The sequence below is a fragment of the Coregonus clupeaformis genome, chromosome 16 (genome assembly GCF_020615455.1).
Source record: "Coregonus clupeaformis isolate EN_2021a chromosome 16, ASM2061545v1, whole genome shotgun sequence".
Classification (NCBI taxonomy): domain Eukaryota; kingdom Metazoa; phylum Chordata; class Actinopteri; order Salmoniformes; family Salmonidae; genus Coregonus; species Coregonus clupeaformis.
Genome location: NC_059207.1, coordinates 54836037 through 54859968, shown reverse-complemented (window position 1 = coordinate 54859968; position 23932 = coordinate 54836037). Strand labels below are relative to the sequence as shown.

Genomic DNA, 23932 nt, shown 5'->3' with positions numbered 1-23932 from the left:
ACCGTGTTGTCATTTGATCTAATGGGTTTTCTGCTGGAGTGGCGTTTATGTCTCTATCATATCCCTCAGTTGCTCGCTGAGTGCTCTGTTGCATCGCAGCATGATGTTTGGAGCCACTCAGATAGTGTTAGACTATGTGTGTTTACACTATTCAGTAGGCGATGTAAAAGGGAAATAATTTGTAAATCAACAGTGTTTTGACGGCTCTGATTATACACTTTACATATTTCACATCTATACTGAACAAAAATACGAACGCAACATACAACAATTTCAAAGATGATATACATCTGTTGGTCACACATACCTTAAAAGGAAAGGTAGGGGCGTGGATCAAATAACAGTATCTGGTGTGACCACCATTTGCCTCTGTCACGATGTCCACCGAGGCTGCCCCTCCTCCTTGTTCGGGCAGGCTTCGGCGTTCGTCATCACCGGAGTACTAGCTACTGCCGATCCCATTCTCATCACTCCACTTGTCATGTCTTGTCAATCACACACACCTGGTGCTCATTCCCCTAATTAGTATGTGTATAAGTGTTCCCTCTGTTCCCCTTGTCTTTGTGAGTGATTGTTTATTGTGAGAGCATGTTAGCTCGGTTGAGCTACTCAACATTGTATTTATACCAAGGTGGATGTTTTCCCTTGAGCTTGTTCCTTTTGACGCTTGGGGCGTTTGATATATGTGAACGCATTAAACTCTAGACTTCGGTATCTTACCTCCTGCGCCTGACTCCTTCATTTCACCCCGTCACAGCCTCATGCAGCACAACACATCTCCTTCGCGTAGAGTTGATTAGGCTGTTGATTGTGGCCTGTGGAATGTGGAATGTTGTCCCACTCCTCTTCAATGGCTGTGCGAAGTTGCTGGATATTGGTGGGAACTGGAACAGATCCTTGCGCATGGGGCCGTGCATTATCATGCTGAAACATGAGGTGATGGTGACCGATGAATGGCACAACAATGAGCCTCAGGATCTCGTCACGGTATCTCTGTGCATTCAAATTGCCATTGATCAAATGTAATTGTGTTTGTTGTCCGTAGCGTATGCCTGGCCATACCATAACCCCACCACCACCATGGGACACTCTGTTCACAAGGTTGACATCAGCAAACCGCTCACCCACACAACACCATACACATGGTTTGCGGTTGTGAGGCCGGTTGGACGTACTGCCAAATTCTCTAAAATGACATTGGAGGTGGCTTATGGTAGAGAAATTAACATTAAATTATCTGCGAACAGCTCTGGTGGACATTCCTGCAGTCAGCATGCCAAATACACGCTCCCTCAAAAATTAAGACATCTGTGGCATTGTGTTGTGTGACAAAAATATATGGCCTTTTATTGTCCCCAGCACAAGGTGCACCTGTGTAATAATCAAGCTGTTTAATCAGCTCCTTGACATGCCAGGTGGATGGATTACCTTGGAAAATGAGAAATGCTTACTAACAGGGATTTAAACAAATTTGTGCACAACATTTGAGAGAAATTAGCTTTTTGTGCGTATGGAATTTATTTATTTACTTCAGCTCATGAAACATGGGACCAACACTTTACATATTATATTACATACATATTATTATATTGTATTTTTGTTCAGTACATCCTCAATCTGATCTGGAAGCATCATAATGCAGGGACGATTGTTGATATTTAGATGAATTACTTGCTACTACCATGCATTAGTACGTGTTTGTGTGTGTGTGTGTGTGTGTGTGTGTGTGTGTTGTGTGTGTGTGTGTGTGTGTGCGTCCGTCCGTGCCTGCGCGTGATTAACAGTGGCTCACCTGTGACTGCCCTCTCTCTCAGCTCCACCTTGTTTGCCAGACATACTTACGACTCAGCGAGTCCTACATAATTTAACCATCTAATTTAATCTCCTCCAGACACCCAGATAATGCTCATTTTCTACCTCATTACTGAAGCCAAGGCAAGGCTGGCCAAATGAATTGCAGTTCAAGGCCCTTTCCTAGGCATCTCTCTCTCTCTCTGTCTTACGCTCTCTCTCTCTGTCGCTCTCTCACAATTCCTCCCTTCTTTACCCTGTCTCTCCCTCTCTCTATATTTCTCTCTCTCTCACTCCCTCGCTCTCTGTATCTCTCTCACACTCCTGCCCCCTCCCCCTCTGCCTCCCACCATCTACTTCTCTCTCTATCTCTACCTGAAAGGCCAATTTAAGATGTCTGTAGTGCTTAAAATGGCCTCATCGCCCTGACGCATCAGCCATTTGCAGAGAGCAAATGAAGTGGACCTTTCAGGAGCATTCATCCTGAGAGGCAGTCCTATGCCATGCCTGTAAGGTCCTGACATGAATGTAAAGCTCAGAATCCATCAGGGCTAAATGGGCACTACTCCCTAACTTAATTGCTAGCTTTGGGCTGTCAAACTGTAATACCCGGTTCGGCCAAATTATTGTATTATGTCCCACTAGTGTTGACTGCTGAGGAGTGCTGTGGCTATGATTGTACTTTGTGTATACTTATAAATTACATTTGACATCACAATGTGCTACCCAACATTTTTGGGGGGGACTTTACACTCCTGATTCCTGTACATGACCATGAAAATAGTGCATTGGCAATGCTGTCATCAGTAAATATTTACTATGTTGACCATCCCTGTCTCCTGTCTCTCTGTCTCCTGTTGCAGTGTGTCATTTGATGATGATCTCTCCCCTCGGCCCCACGCTCCAAAGGGGAAGAAAAAGAAGAGGAAATCGGAGCGAAAGAGGAAGAGGAAAAGGTCAGTTCATAAAAGGAACCAGCACTCTGGTGGCCTGATGGAAGGGTCTATTGTCGGAGATGTTCAAACTGAATTCTGAGCTAATCGAAATTGCAGAGACACCACACAGAGAGTGAGGGACGTTATCAGGTTCTAAAGAAGAGATGGGTGAGAATTTGTTTGTGTGTGTGTTTGTATGTGTGTGGTCATAACTGTTTGTGTGGTTTTTGTCATAGGTCTCTGTCCTACAGCCTGTCACCTGCGAGGAAGAAGAAAAAGAAAAAAAAGAAGAGCTCTAAGAAAAGCAAACGCCACAGGTAGCTACTTCCTGTGTAATGTTGTTGTTGGTCAGTATTGAAATTAGTACATTTGGTCTTTTTCACCAGAAGACAGCAATATTCTGGCATGCAATATTACTTTGGCAAACACTATAAAATGTATAAGCAGAAGTTTCAATGGTATGCCGTTTTGTCAAAGAAATGGATGAACACACATGAAAGTGTTTTGTTTTTGTTTCTCTTTTCCAGGTGTACCTCTAAAAAGACAAAGCACAGCTCTTCAAGCTTGAAACATAAGAGGAAGAATGATCGAAAGCACAAAAAAAGGTTGGTCAATGTAATTTTCCATCAAATCAGATACATATTTCTTTCATAAGCTGTACTACCTCTTCTTCAGCCCAATCCCTCTCTTGTTGTATAGAAGTAAACCATCCGTCCACAAGAAGCTGTGAGAAAAAATTAATATTATGCTTTAGAAATGCTTTCCTTTAGATGAATGTTGAGAAGCAACTAGTATGGACAAAACTGCACTGATTTTGTGTTCTGAAACTGAAAGCACCATGAAAGCACCATGAAAGCACCATGAAAGCACCATGAAAGCACCCACTCTGAAAGAGAAAAACACGATTGAAAGGGAGAACAACAATGAAAGAGAAAAATGTACCAAAAGAGAGTAAGAGAAACCAGTTTCACGCTATGAACCGACAATATGTATCATTCTGCTGCAGTGAGCAAAGCAGAGCAGCGCGTCGTTGCTGAACATAGAACGAGGTTCAGACGTTGAGACTGCTACAGAATGTCAGACCACTGCCTTAAAAAATATATATATACACTACCGGTCAAAAGTTTTAGAACACCTACTAATTCAAGGGTTTTTCTTTATTTTTACTATTTTCTACATTGTAGAATAATAGTGAAGACATCAAAACTATGAAATAACACATATGGAATCATGTAGTAACCAAAAAAGTGTTAAACAAATCAAAATATATTTTATATTTGAGATTCTTCAAATAGCCACCCTTTGCCTTGATGACAGCTTTGCACACTCTTGGCATTCTCTCAACCAGCTTCATGAGGTAGTCACCTGGAATGCATTTCAATTAACAGGTGTGCCTTCTTAAAAGTTAATTTGTGGAATTGATTTCCTTCTTAATGCGTTTGATTCAATCAGTTGTGTTGTGACAAGGTGGGGGGGTATACAGAAAATAGCCCTATTTGGTAAAAGACCAAGTCCATATTATGGCAAGAACAGCTCAAATAAGCAAAGAGAAATGACAGTCCATCATTACTTTAAGACATGAAGGTCAGTCAACATGGAAAATGTCAAGAACTTTGAAAGTTTCTTGAAGTGCAGTCACAAAAACCCTCAAGCGCTATGATGAAACTGGCTCTCATGAGGACCGCCACAGGAATGGAAGACCCAGAGTTACCTCTGCTGCAGAGGATAAGTTCATTAGAGTTACCAGCCTCAGAAATTGCAGCCCAAATAAATGCTTCACAGACTTCAAGTAACAGACACATCTCAACATCAACTGTTCAGAGGAGACTGTGTGAATCAGGCCTTCATGGTCGAATTGCTGCAAAGAAACCACTACTAAAGGACACCAATAAGAAGAAGAGACTTGCTTGGGCCAAGAAACGCAAACAATGGACATTAGACCGGTGGAAATGTGTCCTTTGGTCTGGAGTCCACATTTTAGATTTTTGTTTCCAACCGCCGTGTCTTTGTGAGACGCGGTGTGGGTGAACGGATGATCTCCGCATGTGTAGTTCCCACCGTAAAGCATGGAGGAGGAGGTGTGATGGTGTGGGGGTGCTTTGCTGGTGACACTGTCTGTGATTTATTTAGAATTCAAGGCACACATACATTTACATTTTAGTCATTTAGCAGACGCTCTTATCCAGAGCGACTTACAGGAGCAATTAGGGTTAAGTGCCTTGCTCAAGGGCACATTTACGTCATTTAGCAGACGCTCTTATCCAGAGCGACTTACAAATTGGTGCATTCACCCTATAGCCAGTGGGAAAACCACTCTACACTTTTTTTTTTTCTTTTTTTTTTTGGGGGGGGGGGGGGTAGAAGGATTACTTTATCCTATCCCAGGTATTCCTTAAAGAGGTGGGGTTTCAAATGTCTCCGGAAGGTGGTGAGTGACTCCGCTGTCCTGGCGTCGTGAGAGAGCTTGTTCCACCATTGGGGTGCCAGAGCAGCGAACAGCTTTGACTGGGCTGAGCGGGAACTATGCTTCCGCAGAGGAAGGGGAGCCAGCAGGCCAGAGGTGGATGAACGCAATGCCCTCGTTTGGGTGTAGGGACTGATCAGAGCCCGAAGGTACGGAGGTGCCGTGCCCCTCACTGCTCCATAGGCAAGCACCATGGTCTTGTAACGGATGCGAGCTTCAACTGGAAGCCAGTGGAGTGTGCGGAGGAGGGGGGTGACGTGAGAGAACTTGGGAAGGTTGAACACCAGACGGGCTGCGGCATTCTGGATGAGTTGTAGGGGTTTAATGGCACAGGCAGGGAGGCCAGCCAACAGCGAGTTGCAGTAATCCAGACGGGAGATGACAAGTGCCTGGATTAGGACCTGTGCCGCTTCCTGTGTAAGGCAGGGTCGTACTCTCCGAATGTTGTAGAGCATGAACCTGCAGGATCGGGTCACCGCCTTGATGTTAGCGGAGAACGACAGGGTGTTGTCCAGGGTCATGCCAAGGCTCTTCGCACTCTGGGAGGAGGACACAACGGAGTTGTCAACCGTGATGGCGAGATCATGGAACGGGCAGTCCTTCCCGGGAGGAAGAGCAGCTCCGTCTTGCCAGGGTTCAGCTTGAGGTGGTGATCCGTCATCCATACTGATATGTCTGCCAGACATGCAGAGATGCGATTCGCCACCTGGTTATCAGAAGGGGGAAAGGAGAAGATTAGTTGTGTATCGTCAGCGTAGCAATGATAGGAGAGGCCATGTGAGGATATGACAGAGCCAAGTGACTTGGTGTATAGGGAGAATAGGAGAGGGCCTAGAACTGAGCCCTGGGGGACACCAGTGGTGAGAGCACGTGGTGCGGAGACAGCTTCTCGCCACGCCACTTGGTAGGGAGCGACCGGTCAGGTAGGACGCAATCCAGGAGTGAGCCGCGCCGGAGATGCCCAGCTCGGAGAGGGTGGAGAGGAGGATCTGATGGTTCACAGTATCAAAGGCAGCAGACAGGTCTAGAAGGACAAGAGCAGAGGAGAGAGAGTTAGCTTTAGCAGTGCGGAGAGCCTCCGTGACACAGAGAAGAGCAGTCTCAGTTGAATGACCAGTCCTGAAACCTGACTGGTTTGGATCAAGAAGGTCATTCTGAGAGAGATAGCAAGAGAGTTGGCTAAAGACGGCACGCTCAATAGTTTTGGAAAGAAAAGAAAGAAGGGATACTGGTCTGTAGTTGTTGACATCAGTGGGATCGAGTGTTGGTTTTTTGAGAAGGGGTGCAACTCTCGCTCTCTTGAAGACGGAAGGGACATGGCCAGCGGTCAAGGATGAGTTGATCAGCGAGGTGAGGTAGGGGAGAAGGTCACCGGAGATGGTCTGGAGAAGAGAGGAGGGGATGGGGTCAAGCGGGCAGGTTGTTGGGCGGCCTGCAGTCACAAGTCGCAGGATTTTATCTGGAGAGAGAGGGGAGAAAGAAGTCAAAGCATAGGGTAGGGCAGTGTGAGTAGGACCAGCAGTGTCATTAGACTTAACAAACGAGGATCGGATGTCGTCAACCTTCTTTTCAAAGTGGTTGACGAAGTCATCCACAGAGAGAGAGGGGGGGGGGGGGAGGATTCAGCAGGGAGGAAAATGTGGCAAAGAGCTTCCTAGGGTTAGAGGCAGATGCTTGGAATTTAGAGTGGTAGAAAGTGGCCTTAGCAGCAGAAACAGATGAAGAAAATGTAGAGAGGAGGGAGTGAAAAGATGCCAGGTCGGCAGGGAGTTTAGTTTTCTTCCATTTCCACTCCGCTGCCCGGAGCTCTGTTCTGTGAGCTCGCAATGAGTCATCAAGCCACGGAGCTGGAGGGGAGGACCGAGCCGGCCGGGAGGATAGGGGACACAGAGAGTCAAAGGATGCAGAAAGGGAGGAGAGGAGGGTTGAGGAGGCAGAATCAGGAGATTGGAGGGAGAAGGATTGAGCAGAGGGAAGAGATGATAGGATGGAAGAGGAGAGAGTAGTGGGAGAGAGAGAGCGAAGGTTGCGGCGGCGCATTACCATCTGTGTAGGGGCAGAGTGAGTAGTGTTGGAGGAGAGCGAGAGAGAAAAGGAAACAAAGTAGTGGTCGGAGACATGGAGGGGAGTTGCAGTGAGATTAGTAGAAGAGCACACTTAACCAGCATGGCTACCACAGCATTCTGCAGCGATACGCCATCCCATCTGGTTTGGGCTTAGTGGGACTATCATTTGTTTTTCAACACGATAATGACCCAACACACCTCCAGGCTGTGTAAGGGATGAGTCGGACCGCAGAGTGAAGGAAAAGCAGCCAACAAGTGCTCAGCATATGTGGGAACTCCTTCAAGACTGTTGGAAAATTAACTTATTTGGTTACTACATTTTTCCATATGTGTTATTTCATAGTTTTTATGTCTTCACTATTATTCTACAATGTAGAAAATAGTAAATATAAAGAAAAACCCTTGAATGAGTAGGTGTTCTAAAACTTTTAACCTGTATATTTCTTCTCCTCTCCTCTCTCTGCCTTTCCATCTAATTTCAGTTGAATGTATTCAGTTGTACAACTGACTAGGTATCCCCCTTTCCTTCCCATTCCTTTTTTATCTTGTTCTCCCTTCTCTTTCTTTTTCTCTTGTCCTTTTTCCACCGCACTATTTTGTCTTCTTTATATGAAAGTATTGATTTGATTTGGTGCCAGTAATCAGGGAAGCAGCATATGGAGGAGTAAGCAAGTGCAATATCCATCACGGCAACGTTTGGTCATTTCTTCCTTACTAAGAAGATACTCATTCCCTGGTCTCTCTTCTCTCCTTTCATTTCCTCTTCCAGCTCACGGAGTCACACGAAGCGGAGACGACGCTACCGGAGGTCAGAGTCAGAGAGTTCCACCTGCCGCTCCTCCAGCACCGAGAGCAGGTAAATCCTAGCCTCAACACTCACGCCGCGACGGAAGCCTCCATTTATATTTTCAGCCCCGGGCATTCTGCCTGGCTGGTCTGGTCATGCCACAGTGATGATTGATAGGCCGGAGGTGACTGTTTGATCATAGGAATGAGTAACGGGTGTAGCGGTAGCCTCCTTATCACAGCTTCACAGGAAATGACTGGGAAACGGCATCCACAGATCAATGCGCACTCAATTAGAGTCAAATATTTGCCGGATCACTGAGATCGGGCTGTGTTGCGGTGGCGCTGATAGAGTTTGATGGATTTGGTGGATTATTATTGCAGTCGGTCTGGACTAGAGTTACGATTTGAGGCGATGGGTTAGGTGATAGGTTAGGTTAGGTTTTAAATCCATTGGGCCAGCAGTTTAGTTTTTGCATTTGACTCTTCCATTAGGTTGTAGCCTTCTTTAAGATTCAATATGACAATATATAATTTCATTTTCATCATCTGAATCCTCAGAGACAGACAGCTCAATTATATTAGACTTCCCTTAGTGTCACCTCTGCACTACAATAATTAACGCATCATCTGACATAATTCACTCTTTCATACATACACCCCTCAATAATTAATTATTTCATTCATCCATTTACTCTCTCATTTGATCAGTCATTTATCATTCATTCACACTGGTAACAGGGGGAGCCAAAGATTTCAAATTGAAATAATCTTAAACCAGAGATGATTGCTTTTAAATCCCTTCTGGATCTCTCCATTATTGGGAGTTTCCCTGGGATATTCAGCAGAGGAAATCATTACTGAAATTGAACAGCGGCAAGCTTTACCCCGACCAACCGTGCTCCACTGAAAGGTGCTGAGAGTCTATTTGCGTCCCAAATGGCACCCTATACCCTTTATAGTGCACAAATTTTGACCCTATATAGTGCACTACTATATAGGGAATAGGGTGCCATTTGGGACACATCCTCTGTCGTTGCGAGACAACGGGGGGAACAATCAGAATAATTTTCAATACCCAGAGATTCCATACCAACTGTCCCCTGGAAAACGATTATACAACAATTGCATTCCGGAACTGTATAATTATTTTTGAATTGTATAATCGTCAAGTCCACCCATAAAACCCCACTTAGAGCTCCCGGATCGTGTTCACAGCTCTAGCTCTAGCTAGCTTTGAAATATGAAATGCCATGGCTTGTCAAGGCTGGCTGTGTAAGTTATCCTTCCCCTAGCTTGGCTGGTGGCAGTATCTGTGCTAGCAGTGTTTGCCCGTGTCGGAGGGTAAGGCTATATATCAAGCCGGTTTGTCTTGAGCTCTGCCAAGCCGACACACGCACAAGCACACACACACACACACACACACACACACACACACACAAGCTTCTGCTGCAGGCATTAGTCTGTAAACAGATAAGGGTTGATCCCTGTTCAGCCTTGGATCACATTCATTATGAGGCTGCTGCCTGGTTCTCCTGTACAGTCTGGGGTAGACCCTGAGCTGGCCCTCTGTCCCCCTGTCCCTACACACTTTTTACAATGGCACAACGTAGGCCACCATTCAGTCATAACCAGTTAGAAAGTCATTTTGGTTGGTTGGTGAAACAACTTTCATCACAAGCTGAGGGGAAATCGCGTTTGAAGTCAATTTGAATACAGTTGTTCAAACAGTAAACATTGTCCTAGTGATTACATGAGGACAAATGTTTATTCTCACAGCTGCACAATAAGTGCCATTTTGAGTAAACAGTTTTGTCCTATCCTATCCCTGGCACGCACAGTTGCCAATTTTGTCTAGACAATTGCTGTCAGCTGGCAAGCAGGTTTTGATTGAATCGTAGACTATGATGAAATAGTGAGATTTTAACTCCTTCAAATCTGTGTCCACAGCCATCATCTGCACAAATCAGTGAATCACCCTGTGTTGGGAGGCCTAGCAGCCCAGAGGAAGGACCCCAGTACAGCGCACCTGGACCACAGAGGGTTTGAGTGGGGGACTGCCGCCAAGTCAGTCTGTAAAACGACTCCAATCTTTCGCTCCGTCCTTTCTACTGGCACCGTAAGTGTACCTCGGGATTCTGAGCCTTAACTAATGTAGCAGTGGTGTAGTTTTATTTATCTGTTAAGGCCATGTAAAACCTCCTCAGTATCTCAAGAACATTCGGTGAAGCGGACTTGTTTAATTTGTAACAAATGTATTCACTCAAGATATCAGAGCGTTGAAAAAAAAGTAACTGGACCGTGTCCTCTCCCAAGATAAGAAATGGTTATCAGAAATACTGTGCTGTATAAAAACGCACACATATAGCACAGATATGCATTGTATTTTTAGAAGATATGGTCTTTCGAATTCAATTTGGTCCTTTGTGGGTGAATTCCAATCACTTCTGAATCAAACTAATTTTACATGGCCTGTCTGAATCATGTTGTTTCCTTACCTCTTTTCTATGAACGCCTCATTTAGCAATAATGTCATCTGTTCTTGTTTTTCTGTTTTATCTAACCAACACCATCAATTAAATACAAACTTAGCAGAAACAGCACCCAAGGAACTTGCTGGTGGTAGGCAGATATTGATAATGTGCCGAGGATGCATTCCAGCTGTTTTGTGAAAAGCTAATGGGGCAAGCGTGAGTTGAAATTACCAGCACAATGACTGCAGGCAAGATTACAACACATACAGTAGCAGTGTATTTTTTCTTGAATTCAGCTGTATTTCCTGAGCTCAAGCACATCACTAGTTGTTGTCATCAAAACAATACTCTTATTGACTGTTTATGAATTGCTATTGGCCCTGCACTGTAGCAATATTAGAAACTATGTCTTGGGTGATAGTGATTGATCAGATATTTCAGATCTGAAAATAGGTGTACATTCTGAAATAGTTGCAAGACCATAGCAGGTTGACAACATCTAACCAAGTGGTGTTTCTCTCTTTATTACTTGAAACTGCTTGGATTTGAAACCCAGCTCAGCTCCGTCCGTTCGCTGACTCATTGTTTCATGCTTGCTGAGGCATGAAATACATTCAATTTCTCTCCAGTGATCATTAAATTATGCTAATTACACCCCAGATTTTTTTAAATCACAAACCACAGGTTTGGAATTCAAATGCAATAAACTAGGCCTACATTGACGCATGCTTTGTATTCCATACCCAAACCTTTTTTCTGAGAGGGTTTCTACAATTGGTTATCTAATATAATTTGACTATGTTTATCACTTTTTGTGTTCATTTTTCATAGGATTTAATTGAATTAAAGTAATATTGTAGCAGGAACCGATATAAACTAACTATTTCATAGTTGAGCAAGTTTAGTTTTTATATAATCTATTTTCACAGGTTTTAAGTGAATTAACCATCAGTGAAAGTATAGTCCTTTCTGTAGTTATATCAGGAGTAACAGAAATAAACTATTTCATTATTGGTCTTAAGAATTCATTATTTGGGTATGTTTAATATTTCCTCCTAATCAAAGCAAACCATAAAAGGAAAGGTGGGTATGAGCATAATAAATACACTGATTAACTCCCAGTTAGTTTGAATACCGAGTATGTGGCAGATACTGTATTTACAGTAAAAGCTTCTCAACTGCTACATATCTCAGGTCAACACAATCTCACACTCAATTCATGCAAATATGTACAAATAGTATTTCAGCAGATTTCGTGAATTTCTGTGCGTTTTTGTGTAGCTTAATTCGTGTGAAAAGACACAACTTTTTGTGCGCCTTAATTGGTAGGAAATATACATGTTTGTGCGACTTCATTCATAGAAGAAATACATTTGTTGGGGGCAAACTTCGGAACAATCTTTTGAAAGTTATTAGAGCAATGCATGATGGGCAATGGTGTTCTACACTGCCTTTTTTTGTGTCCCACATTTGTTTATATAAAAAACTAACTTGTTAACAACCCAATATTGTTAATCAACCAGGTTGTCACTGAAATACTTCTCGTATAATAGTAGCCTTATGTTTTAAATTTTTTTATTAATGCCAATACTCTTTTCTATGCTTGTTTTCACTTAATACTTTGGGATACTGGTGCACGTGTAGTCAGAAAGGCCCTTTTTTCATGTAGGCAACAGTAGGCCTACACTATTTTCTTCATAATGCATTTAATACAAGGCTCCATGTTTTCGTGTACATTAAACAATTTCTTTCATAATGCATTTTATACAAGGCTATGTCGATTTTTCTGGGGGGTGTTTTGTGGTATCGATTAAGGTATTTGATTGAGGAATGGGGATACATTTCTATGATGGGAAATTATAATACACACCATAATACACACACACGCACACAAACACACATATACACACACTCACTTTGTTTGTATTCATGTTATAGCCAACTCTTGACTTTTGTATGAATAATTCTTAATAAAATATTTGTATTTAGTTGTCATGTATTCATTATCTTTAACTGGCTAAATGTTTGTAGTTTGCATGTTTCAGTAATGGTTAACATGGTTAAATAGCCGTAAATCTCTGCTTGATTTAGCTTTTGGTATATTTAGCATTTTTATACATATTCTGTATTTCCACTGAAGAAAGCAATAATTAATCAACACACTACTGTAAATAAATGGACACTACCTGTTATAAAATGGAAATTGCTCTCCGTAAATAAATGGTGAAAAATGCTCAGTCCGAAGCCATTCGGCTATGGGTTTCACAGCCCTATAATAATGCTAGACGTTATATCAGCTTAAAAAGGGTTTATTTACAACCTCTGGGGTATAACATGTTGGCAAAGAGGTATAGGAGAGTCTGACATATAACCCCTAACTTGAGTTCAGTCTTCGCCAATGAGAACCAAGAGGGGCCTAGCTTCGTCCTACATGACTGGGAAAGGCCTCGATTCTAGGCCGTAGGAAATCCTACATCCATCTCATTAGATCAGAACAGGATGGATCAACAGTGATTCATATTACTGGTTTACATCCTAAAAAAAGGATAGTTGTGTTTTGCTGCATAACACACTTACTTATTATTTGTCTACCCATATGATGTGGATCATTGTTAGGTTATTTGATATATAAGCTTCAGTAACAAAATAACATGGTTGTAATAACACTTTAAAACAGGTAGTTTGTAAATGTGTAGAATGTATTTGTTTTGGGTCCACATTGGTAAGTTAACTTATGTAAATGTCTAGTCACAGAGGATTTTATTCTGAATAACTGGTCAGGGCATACAGTGGGGGAAAAAAGTATTTAGTCAGCCACCAATTGTGCAAGTTCTCCCACTTAAAAAGATGAGAGAGGCCTGTAATTTTCATCATAGGTACACGTCAACTATGACAGACAAATTGAGAAAAAATAATTCAGAAAATCACATTGTAGGATTTTTAATGAAATTATTTGCAAATTATGGTGGAAAATAAGTATTTGGTCACCTACAAACAAGCAAGATTTCTGGCTCTCACAGACCTGTAACTTCTTCTTTAAGAGGCTCCTCTGTCCTCCACTCGTTACCTGTATTAATGGCACCTGTTTGAACTTGTTATCAGTATAAAAGACACCTGTCCACAACCTCAAACAGTCACACTCCAAACTCCACTATGGCCAAGACCAAAGAGCTGTCAAAGGACACCAGAAACAAAATTGTAGACCTGCACCAGGCTGGGAAGACTGAATCTGCAATAGGTAAGCAGCTTGGTTTGAATAAATCAACTGTGGGAGCAATTATTAGGAAATGGAAGACATACAAGACCACTGATAATCTCCCTCGATCTGGGGCTCCACGCAAGATCTCACCCCGTGGGGTCAAAATGATCACAAGAACGGTGAGCAAAAATCCCAGAACCACACGGGGGGACCTAGTGAATGACCTGCAGAGAGCTGGGACCAAAGTAACAAAGCCTACCATCAGTAACACACTACGCCACCAGGGACTCAAATCCTGCAGTGCCAGACGTGTCCCCCTGCTTAAGCCAGTACATGTCCAGGCCCGTCTGAAGTTTGCTAGAGTGCATTTGGATGATCCAGAAGAGGATTGGGAGAATGTCATATGGTCAGATGAAACCAAAATATAACTTTTTGGTAAAAACTCAACTCGTCGTGTTTGGAGGACAAAGAATGCTGAGTTGCATCCAAAGAACACCATACCTACTGTGAAGCATGGGGGTGGAAACATCATGCTTTGGGGCTGTTTTTCTGCAAAGGGACCAGGACGACTGATCCGTGTAAAGGAAAGAATGAATGGGGCCATGTATCGTGAGATGTTGAGTGAAAACCTCCTTCCATCAGCAAGGGCATTGAAGATGAAACGTGGCTGGGTCTTTCAGCATGACAATGATCCCAAACACACCGCCCGGGCAACGAAGGAGTGGCTTCGTAAGAAGCATTTCAAGGTCCTGGAGTGGCCTAGCCAGTCTCCAGATCTCAACCCCATAGAAAATCTTTGGAGGGAGTTGAAAGTCCGTGTTGCCCAGCGACAGCCCCAAAACATCACTGCTCTAGAGGAGATCTGCATGGAGGAATGGGTCAAAATACCAGCAACAGTGTGTGAAAACCTTGTGAAGACTTACAGAAAACGTTTGACCTGTGTCATTGCCAACAAAGGGTATATAACAAAGTATTGAGGAACTTTAGTTATTGACCAAATACTTATTTTCCACCATAATTTGCAAATAAATTCATTAAAAATCCTACAATGTGATTTTCTGGAGAAAAAAAATCTGATTTTGTCTGTCATAGTTGACGTGTACCTATGATAAAAATTACAGGCCTCTCTCATCTTTTTAAGTGGGAGAACTTGCACAATTGGTGGCTGACTAAATACTTTTTTCCCCCACTGTAGCACTTTCCATTCGGCTTCAGGCAACTTTGATGTAAGGCTTGATCACACCTGTAGTGACTACTTCTATCCGTCATGCCTATTGTTGCTTTTCCATTGTTCACTAGATATATCAATGTAATTACACCCAACACAATGTTGAAAAACAGAATGCTTCCCACTACTAGATCACATAACTAGACATGAGCTGGACGGGATCACAATGCTGCCACCAATGTAGCGTAAGAAAGTGAAAGCTGCAACAGGGACTCTAATGGCCGTTACAAAGTGAGCTCTAATGGCCGTTACCATGAAAGTCTAGTAGGCCTCTGGGCAGAGACAGTAGGCCTACAATGCTGGCATATGCCTTGTTACAATAGCCTAAGTATATAACATGATTGACACGACCGTAATAAGCATCATGAAACGGCCTTGGAAGTGCCATAAGTGTAAGCCAACATAATTCATTATTTTACATTAACCTGTTTAACTGCATTGATATGGCTTAATTGATCATTGTCCAGACTCGTTATAGTTGCAAATACCATGCAGATGCACCAGGGGAATTGAAACCAAACAGATTATTTTTGCGAAAAATGTATCCCCATTCCCCAATCAAATACCTTCATCGATACCACAAAAAAATGACAAATACAGCTTTTTACTTCATTATGGCAACCCTCATAAAATCCGACATAGCACCACTATCCCAAAGTACTAAGCGAAGACAAGCATAGAAAACAGAATTGGCATTAATAAAAAAAACTATTATATTATAAATATTTCGGTAACAACCTGGTTGATTAACAATATTGGGTTGTTAACAAGTTTGTTTTTTGATATAAATACATTTGGGAAACAAAAAAAGGCAGTGTAGAACACCATTGCCCAAAATGCATTGCTCCAATAACTTTCAAAAGATTGTTCTGAAGTTTGCCCCCAAAAAATTCATTTTTCTATGAATGAAGTCGCAAAAAAATTTGTGTGTTTTCCTACGAATTAGGTCGCACAAAAATGTGTGTATTTTCATACGAATTAAGCCACACAAAAACGCACAAAATCTGCTGAAATACTTTTTGTGTTGCTCAGATGGACAAAATGGTATGTGTTTAGGGGTGCCTTCAGGTGGTTTTCTTTGAGTAGGGTTCTGATTGTCAGAAGAACAATAACTGACTATTAGGAAGGTGATTGGATAGATTGAAGCATTTTGTCAGTAGCCTGTGATGGATGGTTTTCTTTTGATGTTTTCGCTGGGGATTTCAGTCTTAAGTCTGGTCTGATGTTGCAGACTGGGGACTGGATTATCTGAAAAAGGCGGGAAGAGTTGAAGTAATCTACTACAAATGATTTGCAATAGATAGGTAAAGGGAGATTATAATCTGTTTGGAGGGAATTTAGTTTAGCTAAACATTCAATAATGTAGTATCTCTTATTTCCCATTAGTTTTGTTCAGCAGGAAAACATTAATATAATTCCTGTATAGTCCTCAGTGACAGCAACCACTCTTGCTATTTTAGAGTGAAACAAACTCACTTACTTTAGTAAAAAAAAAAAAAAAAGAAGCTACAGTGTAGTTTACAAAGCTGGTTTGAATACCATACCTAGTCTAAAGTAGATTCAGTTTGTAATAAAAGGCCTTACCGACGTGCGGTGTAACTATTCAAGATTGAGTGCACAATAAAAGCTTGTTATTGGCTTCAAGCCCCAAGAAAACTCCTAAACAATCACACTTACGGGAAGAAAAAGGAACATGCCAATAACAGTCTAACTGGCTCTGGGTTTGAAGAGAGGGTTATTGTCTTTTTCTTGCAATTTACGACTCTAATGATGCACTTATGTTGCCCGCTCTTCCCTTTTCTTACACCTTACCTACTTAAGGAGGAAATCTTGATTGGTAAGTCGATGCTATCCGCAGACGTAGGGATTTACTGTACCTAGGGTTCGCTGCAGGGTAATTACTTTTCTTGCAGGGAAAAAGCACAATCATCTGTCCTATTCTGAGGGCTTTCTTAGTTAGACTGATGGGATATCTCTTTGTCTGCAATCCTTTTCATTTCTACATAATCCCCATTTTGTGATGTTTGTTCAATGTTCTTTAAAACAGGCTTTGTAATGGGGCTACTGTTTATTGTTATTTCTTCTATCTTTTTCTCTCACTCGACTTGGCTAAAGCCGTTGGTAGTTTTATTCACACATTAGTTTCTCTCTTTCTTTCTGTTCTTTTGTTCTTCCTTTCATATCTTTGTTTTAGTTCCAAATGAATTTACTTTAAACCTTTTTTGTTACTTTATTTCAATTTGGTTCAGTTTTGTTTTTCTTTCCAACTTATTTGCATGCCACAAATTTGCATGACGTCTTTAATCTTTCCAAGTTCTCTGTCCCCAAAAAATAATTTCTTCTCTGTGTTTTGAAGGGAAATGGTTTCCTTTGTAGAGTATCACAGTGCATCGTACAGGTAATTGCTTGAACCTATCCAAAACACCTCTAGAAGTAAAGCAACATCCTCTTTCTGTCTGTTTACAGGTCTTGCAGTCAAAACCTGGCGGTGAGGTTTTAAACACAGCAGTGGTTCACCATCACACTCTGACCAATCAGAGCAAAGGACCACAGGATTACGATTCCGGGAATGACACGTCTTCACCACCGTCGACCAAAACCAGCATTTCACGGACAAGTGTCATCGGTGACAAAAAGGTCCTGTATCAAGCGCCGGCTTCCCCAGAGAAGCTGAAGTTTACAGACGGGGATAATGTATCCGACTCTGGGAACTCTGTGACCAGCTATGCTTCCCTGTGTAAACCTCTGCATGTGGAAGGTGGTTTGTCTTCTCCCATTTTCAATGGAAACGGCAAGAGGTGAGCTTCCTATCTTTGAGGAATATCATACTGTAGATTATGTAAAGTGCTACTTGAAGTCAAGGATCAGAAATGTTCCTTAATTCACTTTTCCCGTTTTCCCTCTTAATTTAAGCCAGCCATGTACATACTGTAAGGCGGACATCTACATATTTTTACAATTGCAGCAGAAATTGATACATTGGTGTAATTCCACTGTTATCATTGCAGTGAGCTGGTAACAACCTCAGTATGTGGGGCCAAGATGGGGAGACCTCAGAAGACAGTCTCTTCTCTCTCTCCTTTGAGGACGGTGGCCTCTTCACGTAAGCGGACTAGAGCCCACTCATCCAGCAGCAGAAGCAGAAGTAGATCCTCGGGGAGCTCCAGAAACTCCGGAAGCTACTCTCGAAGCCGATCACTGTCATCTGCCAGGTTGGTTTCATTTAGGTTCTAATGTACTTCACTGACACCTTAAGCAGCCACTTGAAATATGTGGGCTTCGCTGACCTCCGTTGAAGTAAATCTGTTCTGCTTGTCTTAAGGTCGTACTCCCGTTCACCGAGCTACTTGGCTGGTTTGAGAAGGAAAGGTAGTGAGGGCAGTGGAAGGTCCAGAGGAAGCTACTCCCGATACAGTAAAGAGAGGTAAAACATGTTTTGCCAATCTACTTGCTCAATTAACTACTAACTACTTCTGGCATAATGTCCAAATTATAGAATTGCTTATGAGTGATGCCTTACTGTACTTATTTTGCCATCTAACATAGGGTCCGAGAGAGGAAGAGGGACCCCAGCTCCTGTGAGAAGGATGTGAAACACAGCAGTCGGAAGCGAAGCGGGAAGAGGCATAGACGCAGGTTCTACTCTCCCATGAGGAAAAGGAGGAGAGATTCACCCAGTCACCTGGAAGCCAGGAGGATAACCAGGTATCTTTTTCTCTTTCTGCCTGTAACACTTTCACGTTTCTGACAAAACGTTCACGTTTCTTACGAATTCTTTCATTCGTGCACCGTCACTATTTTATTTCACTTTGTATCAACTTATTTGTTCAAACCACGGACTCAACAATGGTTTGTCCTTAGCAGAGTCCCTCTTCTTTTAACCTTCGACAATGGCCTCCAGTTCGCCACAGAGACTTTTGGGGGACTGGGCTGTGAAAAGAAGGCCATTTACCTGATTAATTTTCTACTAGTCTAAACAAGCTGCAATGGATCAAGCGAGACAGCTAAATGAAACAGTTGTGCTCATGATTATGCATTGAAATGTTCCAGGCGTTGTTTTGAGGTGTGACAGCAATGCTATATCTTAAAGAAGTTTCTCCTGACATGAACACGAGCTGAAATGCATTTTTGTGAAGAAAGTGTAACATAACAATCCAGGCATGAATAATTAGGCCCCTTGTACTGTATGTTAAAAACAAGGTATGGTTTGGCATCAATATCCAATTGAGCATTCTGAATGACTCCGCAAAGTGTTTTTAAAAAAACATTATCTGCAATTGATTGCATTGGGACTTTAATTTACTTACTCTTGATGTGTTGATTCACACAGTCTCTCTAATGCTAACCATACCTCCCTGATTCCCCACAGTGCCAGGAAGAGACCCATCCCATACTTCCGGCCCAGTCCTTCATCCAGCAGTCGCTCTACCAGTGTATCCTCTTGGAGCAGCCTCTTCACACGGAGTCGCAGCCCTAGCCCCAGTCCTGGCCTCTGCCTCAGTAGTTCCAGGAGTAGGAGTAGGAGCCGAAGAAGAAGTAGGAGTAGGAGCTACTTCTCCTACCGGAGCTACAGTCGCAGCTCCTCTTGGAACTCCATCTTTGGCCGCCGGAGCCGCAGTCAGAGCCGGAGTCGCAGCTATGACTCGTTGGACGGTTACAGCAAGGGCAAGAACCGGCACTGAGTTTTAACAGACTGAGGAGGTTACGGAGGAGACTGTATTATTATTTCCCAATCTCCCAGCGGAAGTATGAGGTAATGTTTTCATCTCTTTGCGTCTTTTTCGTGTTAGATGCCTGAGCCAGACCCTTCAAGCAAGTATCCCTGTACCTTGAATTTTTTCTTCAACGATGTCTTGAATAGAAGCAGTTGTCTCTGATGTATTGAAGAAGGAAACCACTGGAAATAAGATTGATTTAATGTTTTCTTTGGTTCGTTTTTTTCAGTCCGCTGTGTCCTCGTCACGCATTAGCATTCACAATGGCTAGAGACTGTTTTTCCTTGTGACACTCTTCCTCTGACGTCTTTGACTGAAACGAAGGATGGAGGAGCATTGTTCAGTTTAACCCTCTGATAAACTCTTCATTTTATAACAAGTTTCCGACCATTTCATTTCAAATCTGGGATGTGCACTACAAAGTTGTTTTGGGGACAGAGGGAGAAAGTTGTTTTGGGGACAGAGGGAGGGTGAGAGGGACGGTTTTTCAGGAACATAGGAAAATGTGTATTGCTTCTCTAATCTCAGCTCTTCAGAATGTGAAGCAAAAACATCTGAGAAATGATGAGAAGGAACAGGAAGAGGAGGAGGAGCAGGAGGAAGTCCCGATGGCAAACAAACTGCCTATTAGCTCAAAAGCCAGATTTATTTATCCTCTGATCAAGTGGCAAACAATTGAAATGTAATTCCTTATAAGATGATGGTGAATGATCAAACCACTGCACAGAAGGGCTGAAAAAGGTTTTTTTCATTTTAAAGAATCCCCATAACAGCTCCTAGTGAAGCTAAACTATGTGGGTATCTGAATGGCAATACCTGGAATGAGGGGTGTTTTAATGACAAAATAGTTCGTTTTTGTACACTGTTTTAGTAACTGTTAGGTTGTCATATGTATTTATCTAGGTAGTTATCTATTAATTAATGTATTTATTTATTTATTCAAATTATCGGTGTTCTATTTATTCGATTATTTTGAATGAAACTTGAATAAGAGTGCATGGAGAGAATGTTCAAATGTTTTACTTTTCAGCATATGTTTGACAGAGAGGATATTCACTATTGGATACATCTGTTATTTTGTTATTCTGTTTTTTTGTGTAACGGTCCCAAATAGCACTGTTCCATAATGTGTTTGGTATTTCAGAAGCAGAACCAAACACATACTTCCCCTGTCTTGTTTGTATAGTCCTTCCACCAAAGGTCAAGTTTTGAAATGCACATTTTTGTGTCATGCATATTTATAATGTGTTTACAGTAATATTTATGCATTTGTGTTGCCTCTCAGTAATGGTCTATGTTTCTATGCAATGCCATTATATCGATGGGTTTATACAGTTATGAGTATGTTGCGATTTACAAAAAAGTTCCCATTCAAACTCTACAATGGACAGTCTGACTCTAGCCCGAGTGTCAGTCTGTTTGTCCTATCATGCCAACTCATTGTCATCCTTTGACAGTAACGGAGTTGGCATGAGAACAAGCAGATCTAGTACAAGGTTAGTCTGACTTTGCACAATAGACAATGTAATAGCATATCGATTCAAACAATGTTACTTTACTTCACTCCATCTCAACTATTCATTCCCCTGTTCTCTTTGGGGGAGAATGCTATTTCTTCAGAGGCTATGCTATAAATAGCCACATCAACAGAGATGACAGAAAAAGCCAATAGGAAAGTACTAAAAGCCTGTGTGGCAGACGTTTAGCCTCAGTGGTTACTCCCATATACTTTTTCAAGGAGATCTATGTGGGTATATTAAGCAAAAAAAAAAGGAAAACATTAGCATTTAGAATAACTCTCTTAGCCCTTATGTTTAATTTCTCCATTAGGTCCAATCTATCACCCTGTATATCTACGTTCAGAATCTGCTCCAGGCATGAGGGTCTGCTCTCTATGCATTGTACATATAACAGTCTGAAGTGATTTATCTGAATGTTCAGTAACTTATCCAAAGGTTTGGAGAGCTTGGAAGGAAGATGAAGACACAACACATTTTACATATGCTACTGATTACATGCTTTTGAGGTAGTGCTGAGTGATTAACCAAAATGTAGGTTTATTTTCGGTTTTTAAATAACTAATCGACCAATGTCAGTTCAATTATTTTAATTCCTTTTAGTTTTTTTCTTTTTTCTGTGCGCTCAAAGTGCCGTTTGTGCCGTTTCTCTAGAGATTTCTCTCTGGGACATGTTGTCCAACCATAGAGAATGATAGAGGCCTCTAGTGGCCAAAAGGCCATTTTAGCATAGGCAGCGCCATTGAGGGCTTCCACCATTTTAATGTAGTCAACTGGTGGGACTTCCAAATTTATTGGCTGATCCCTCTGGGTGGCCCTGTTGGAGTCATGTCCAACTGAGTCATCAGGAGGGATCAGCCAATTGTGAAGAAGAACATTTACTACTTCAAAATGGAGATCGCCTCAATGGCGCTGCCCATGCTGTCACAGAGGATATAATAGCATAGATACAAAGATGAGTCCTCTATCGCTATGCGTCCAACTCATAGTTGCGGCTACAGCTGCCTGTTTTCATTGGTTCTTGCCGGGCAAGCCTGTGGGGCCGGCAGACTGACACAGCGAGGAAGAGCAGAGCGATAGAGAGAGGTTGCTTAGGTATCTCTACCCAACAAAACATCTAATTGATTGATCATTTTTATTTAGCAGTCTTAAAAGTATGCCTTATCTACTTTGAAGAACTACTGAAATAGTGATTTCGTCAGACAGCAGGCAGCTAGCCAGCTAGGCTAGCCTTCTAGCCTGAATGATGACTCTTTGGGAAGCACAGAGATAGATGGCTACTGGCTGCTACTGCCTGAGCATAGATGAGATGTTGACTAGGAATAAAATAATAAGTCATCCCAAAAAAAAGATATACACAACAACTGAAATAGTCATGTAAATAACGGATGGTTTATTAATAAGTAATATGCAGTAATGGGCAGTCACTACCATCATTGGGGTTTTATTCATGAAATAATAAAGTAATCATCATACAACCTTAGAAAAAAAGGTTCCCCAAAAGGGCTCTTTGGCTGTCCCCATAGGAGAATCCTTTTTGGTTCCAGGTAGAATCCTTTTTGGTTCCAGGCAGAACCCTTTTTGGTTCCAGGTAGAATCCTTTTTGGTTCCAGGCAGAACCCTTTTTGGTTCCAGGTAGAACGCTTTTGGGTTCCAGGTAGAACCCTCTGTGGAAAGGGTTCTACATGGAACCCAAAAGAGTGCTACCTGGAACCAAAAGAGTTCTACCTGGAACCAAAAAGGGTTCTTCAAAGGGTTATCCTATGGGGACAGCCGAAGAACCCTTTAAGGTTCTAGATAGCACCTTTTTTTCTAAAAGTGTACTAAAAACAAATATGTAATATACACAAGCTAAATATTTTATTTATGTAAAGTAATGTGAATAAATGGTGGTTAGAGCCCAATAAATGATAGTAATGTGCAGTCACTCCCATCAATTGATTTATTCTGTGTTGTTACAGCATTGAAACCATATAATGCATTTATAAAAAATATAAATAAATCGCAAACCGAAATCGAAAACCATGATTATTTTTCAAAAACCGAACCGACCTAAAAAAAAAAAGCACTAATCGCTCAGCACTACTTTGAGGTGAACCACTCTCCCTTGTGGCCCTGATATACCATTCCATGGTGTACAGTATGTACACTGTACAAATGAATATTAATGATTACTGTGGTGTACATATTCATCTGCACTGTATAGATTAATTATATGAGGGATGTGGAATAATTCATTCAGATTTTGTGGAATAGTCAATCAAATGATCAATGCAAAATGATGCACTGGTATGGTATGGTTTCTTTCCTACTGAAAATACTTTGCCTCATTGTTGTCAACTCAGCTGTAAGATATCTGATTTTACATCAACATTACTAGGCTATAGAGATGTGTTGCTATCCTGGCCAGGCACTACTAGTTAAAGAAAATGTGGGAAACTGTGGGAAATTATGGGAAATACTGGAATCTACAGTTGAAGTCAGAAGTTTACATACACCTTAGCCAAATACATTTAAACTCTGTTTTTCACAATTCCTGACATTTAATCCTAATAAAAATTCCCTGTCTTAGGTCAGTCAGGATCACCACTTTATTTTAAGAATGTGAAATGTCAGAATAATAGTCCCTCCTGCAGCAAAGCACCCCCACAGCATGATGCTGCCACCCCCGTGCTTCACGGTTGGGATGGTGTTCTTCGGCTTGCAAGTTCCCCCTTTTTCCTCCAAACATAACGATGGGCATTATGGCCAAACAGT

The 23932-nt window shown here is 41.9% G+C and overlaps 1 protein-coding gene across 1 annotated transcript in view; it reads left to right on the top strand.

The window, feature by feature from the left end:
• The window catches only part of srrm4 (serine/arginine repetitive matrix 4), a 77351-nt gene extending 55284 nt beyond the window's left edge, over positions 1 to 22067 (top strand). The window contains exons 3-12 of the mRNA XM_041900623.2: positions 2655 to 2747; positions 2963 to 3043; positions 3254 to 3331; positions 8026 to 8112; positions 9993 to 10161; positions 17410 to 17741; positions 17952 to 18155; positions 18266 to 18367; positions 18490 to 18648; positions 19313 to 22067. Coding sequence (XP_041756557.1) covers positions 2655 to 2747; positions 2963 to 3043; positions 3254 to 3331; positions 8026 to 8112; positions 9993 to 10161; positions 17410 to 17741; positions 17952 to 18155; positions 18266 to 18367; positions 18490 to 18648; positions 19313 to 19625 — 1618 coding nt within the window. The 3' untranslated portion in view covers positions 19626 to 22067. The remainder of the gene's footprint in view (positions 1 to 2654; positions 2748 to 2962; positions 3044 to 3253; positions 3332 to 8025; positions 8113 to 9992; positions 10162 to 17409; positions 17742 to 17951; positions 18156 to 18265; positions 18368 to 18489; positions 18649 to 19312) is intronic.
• Positions 22068 to 23932: the final 1865 nt, after the last annotated feature.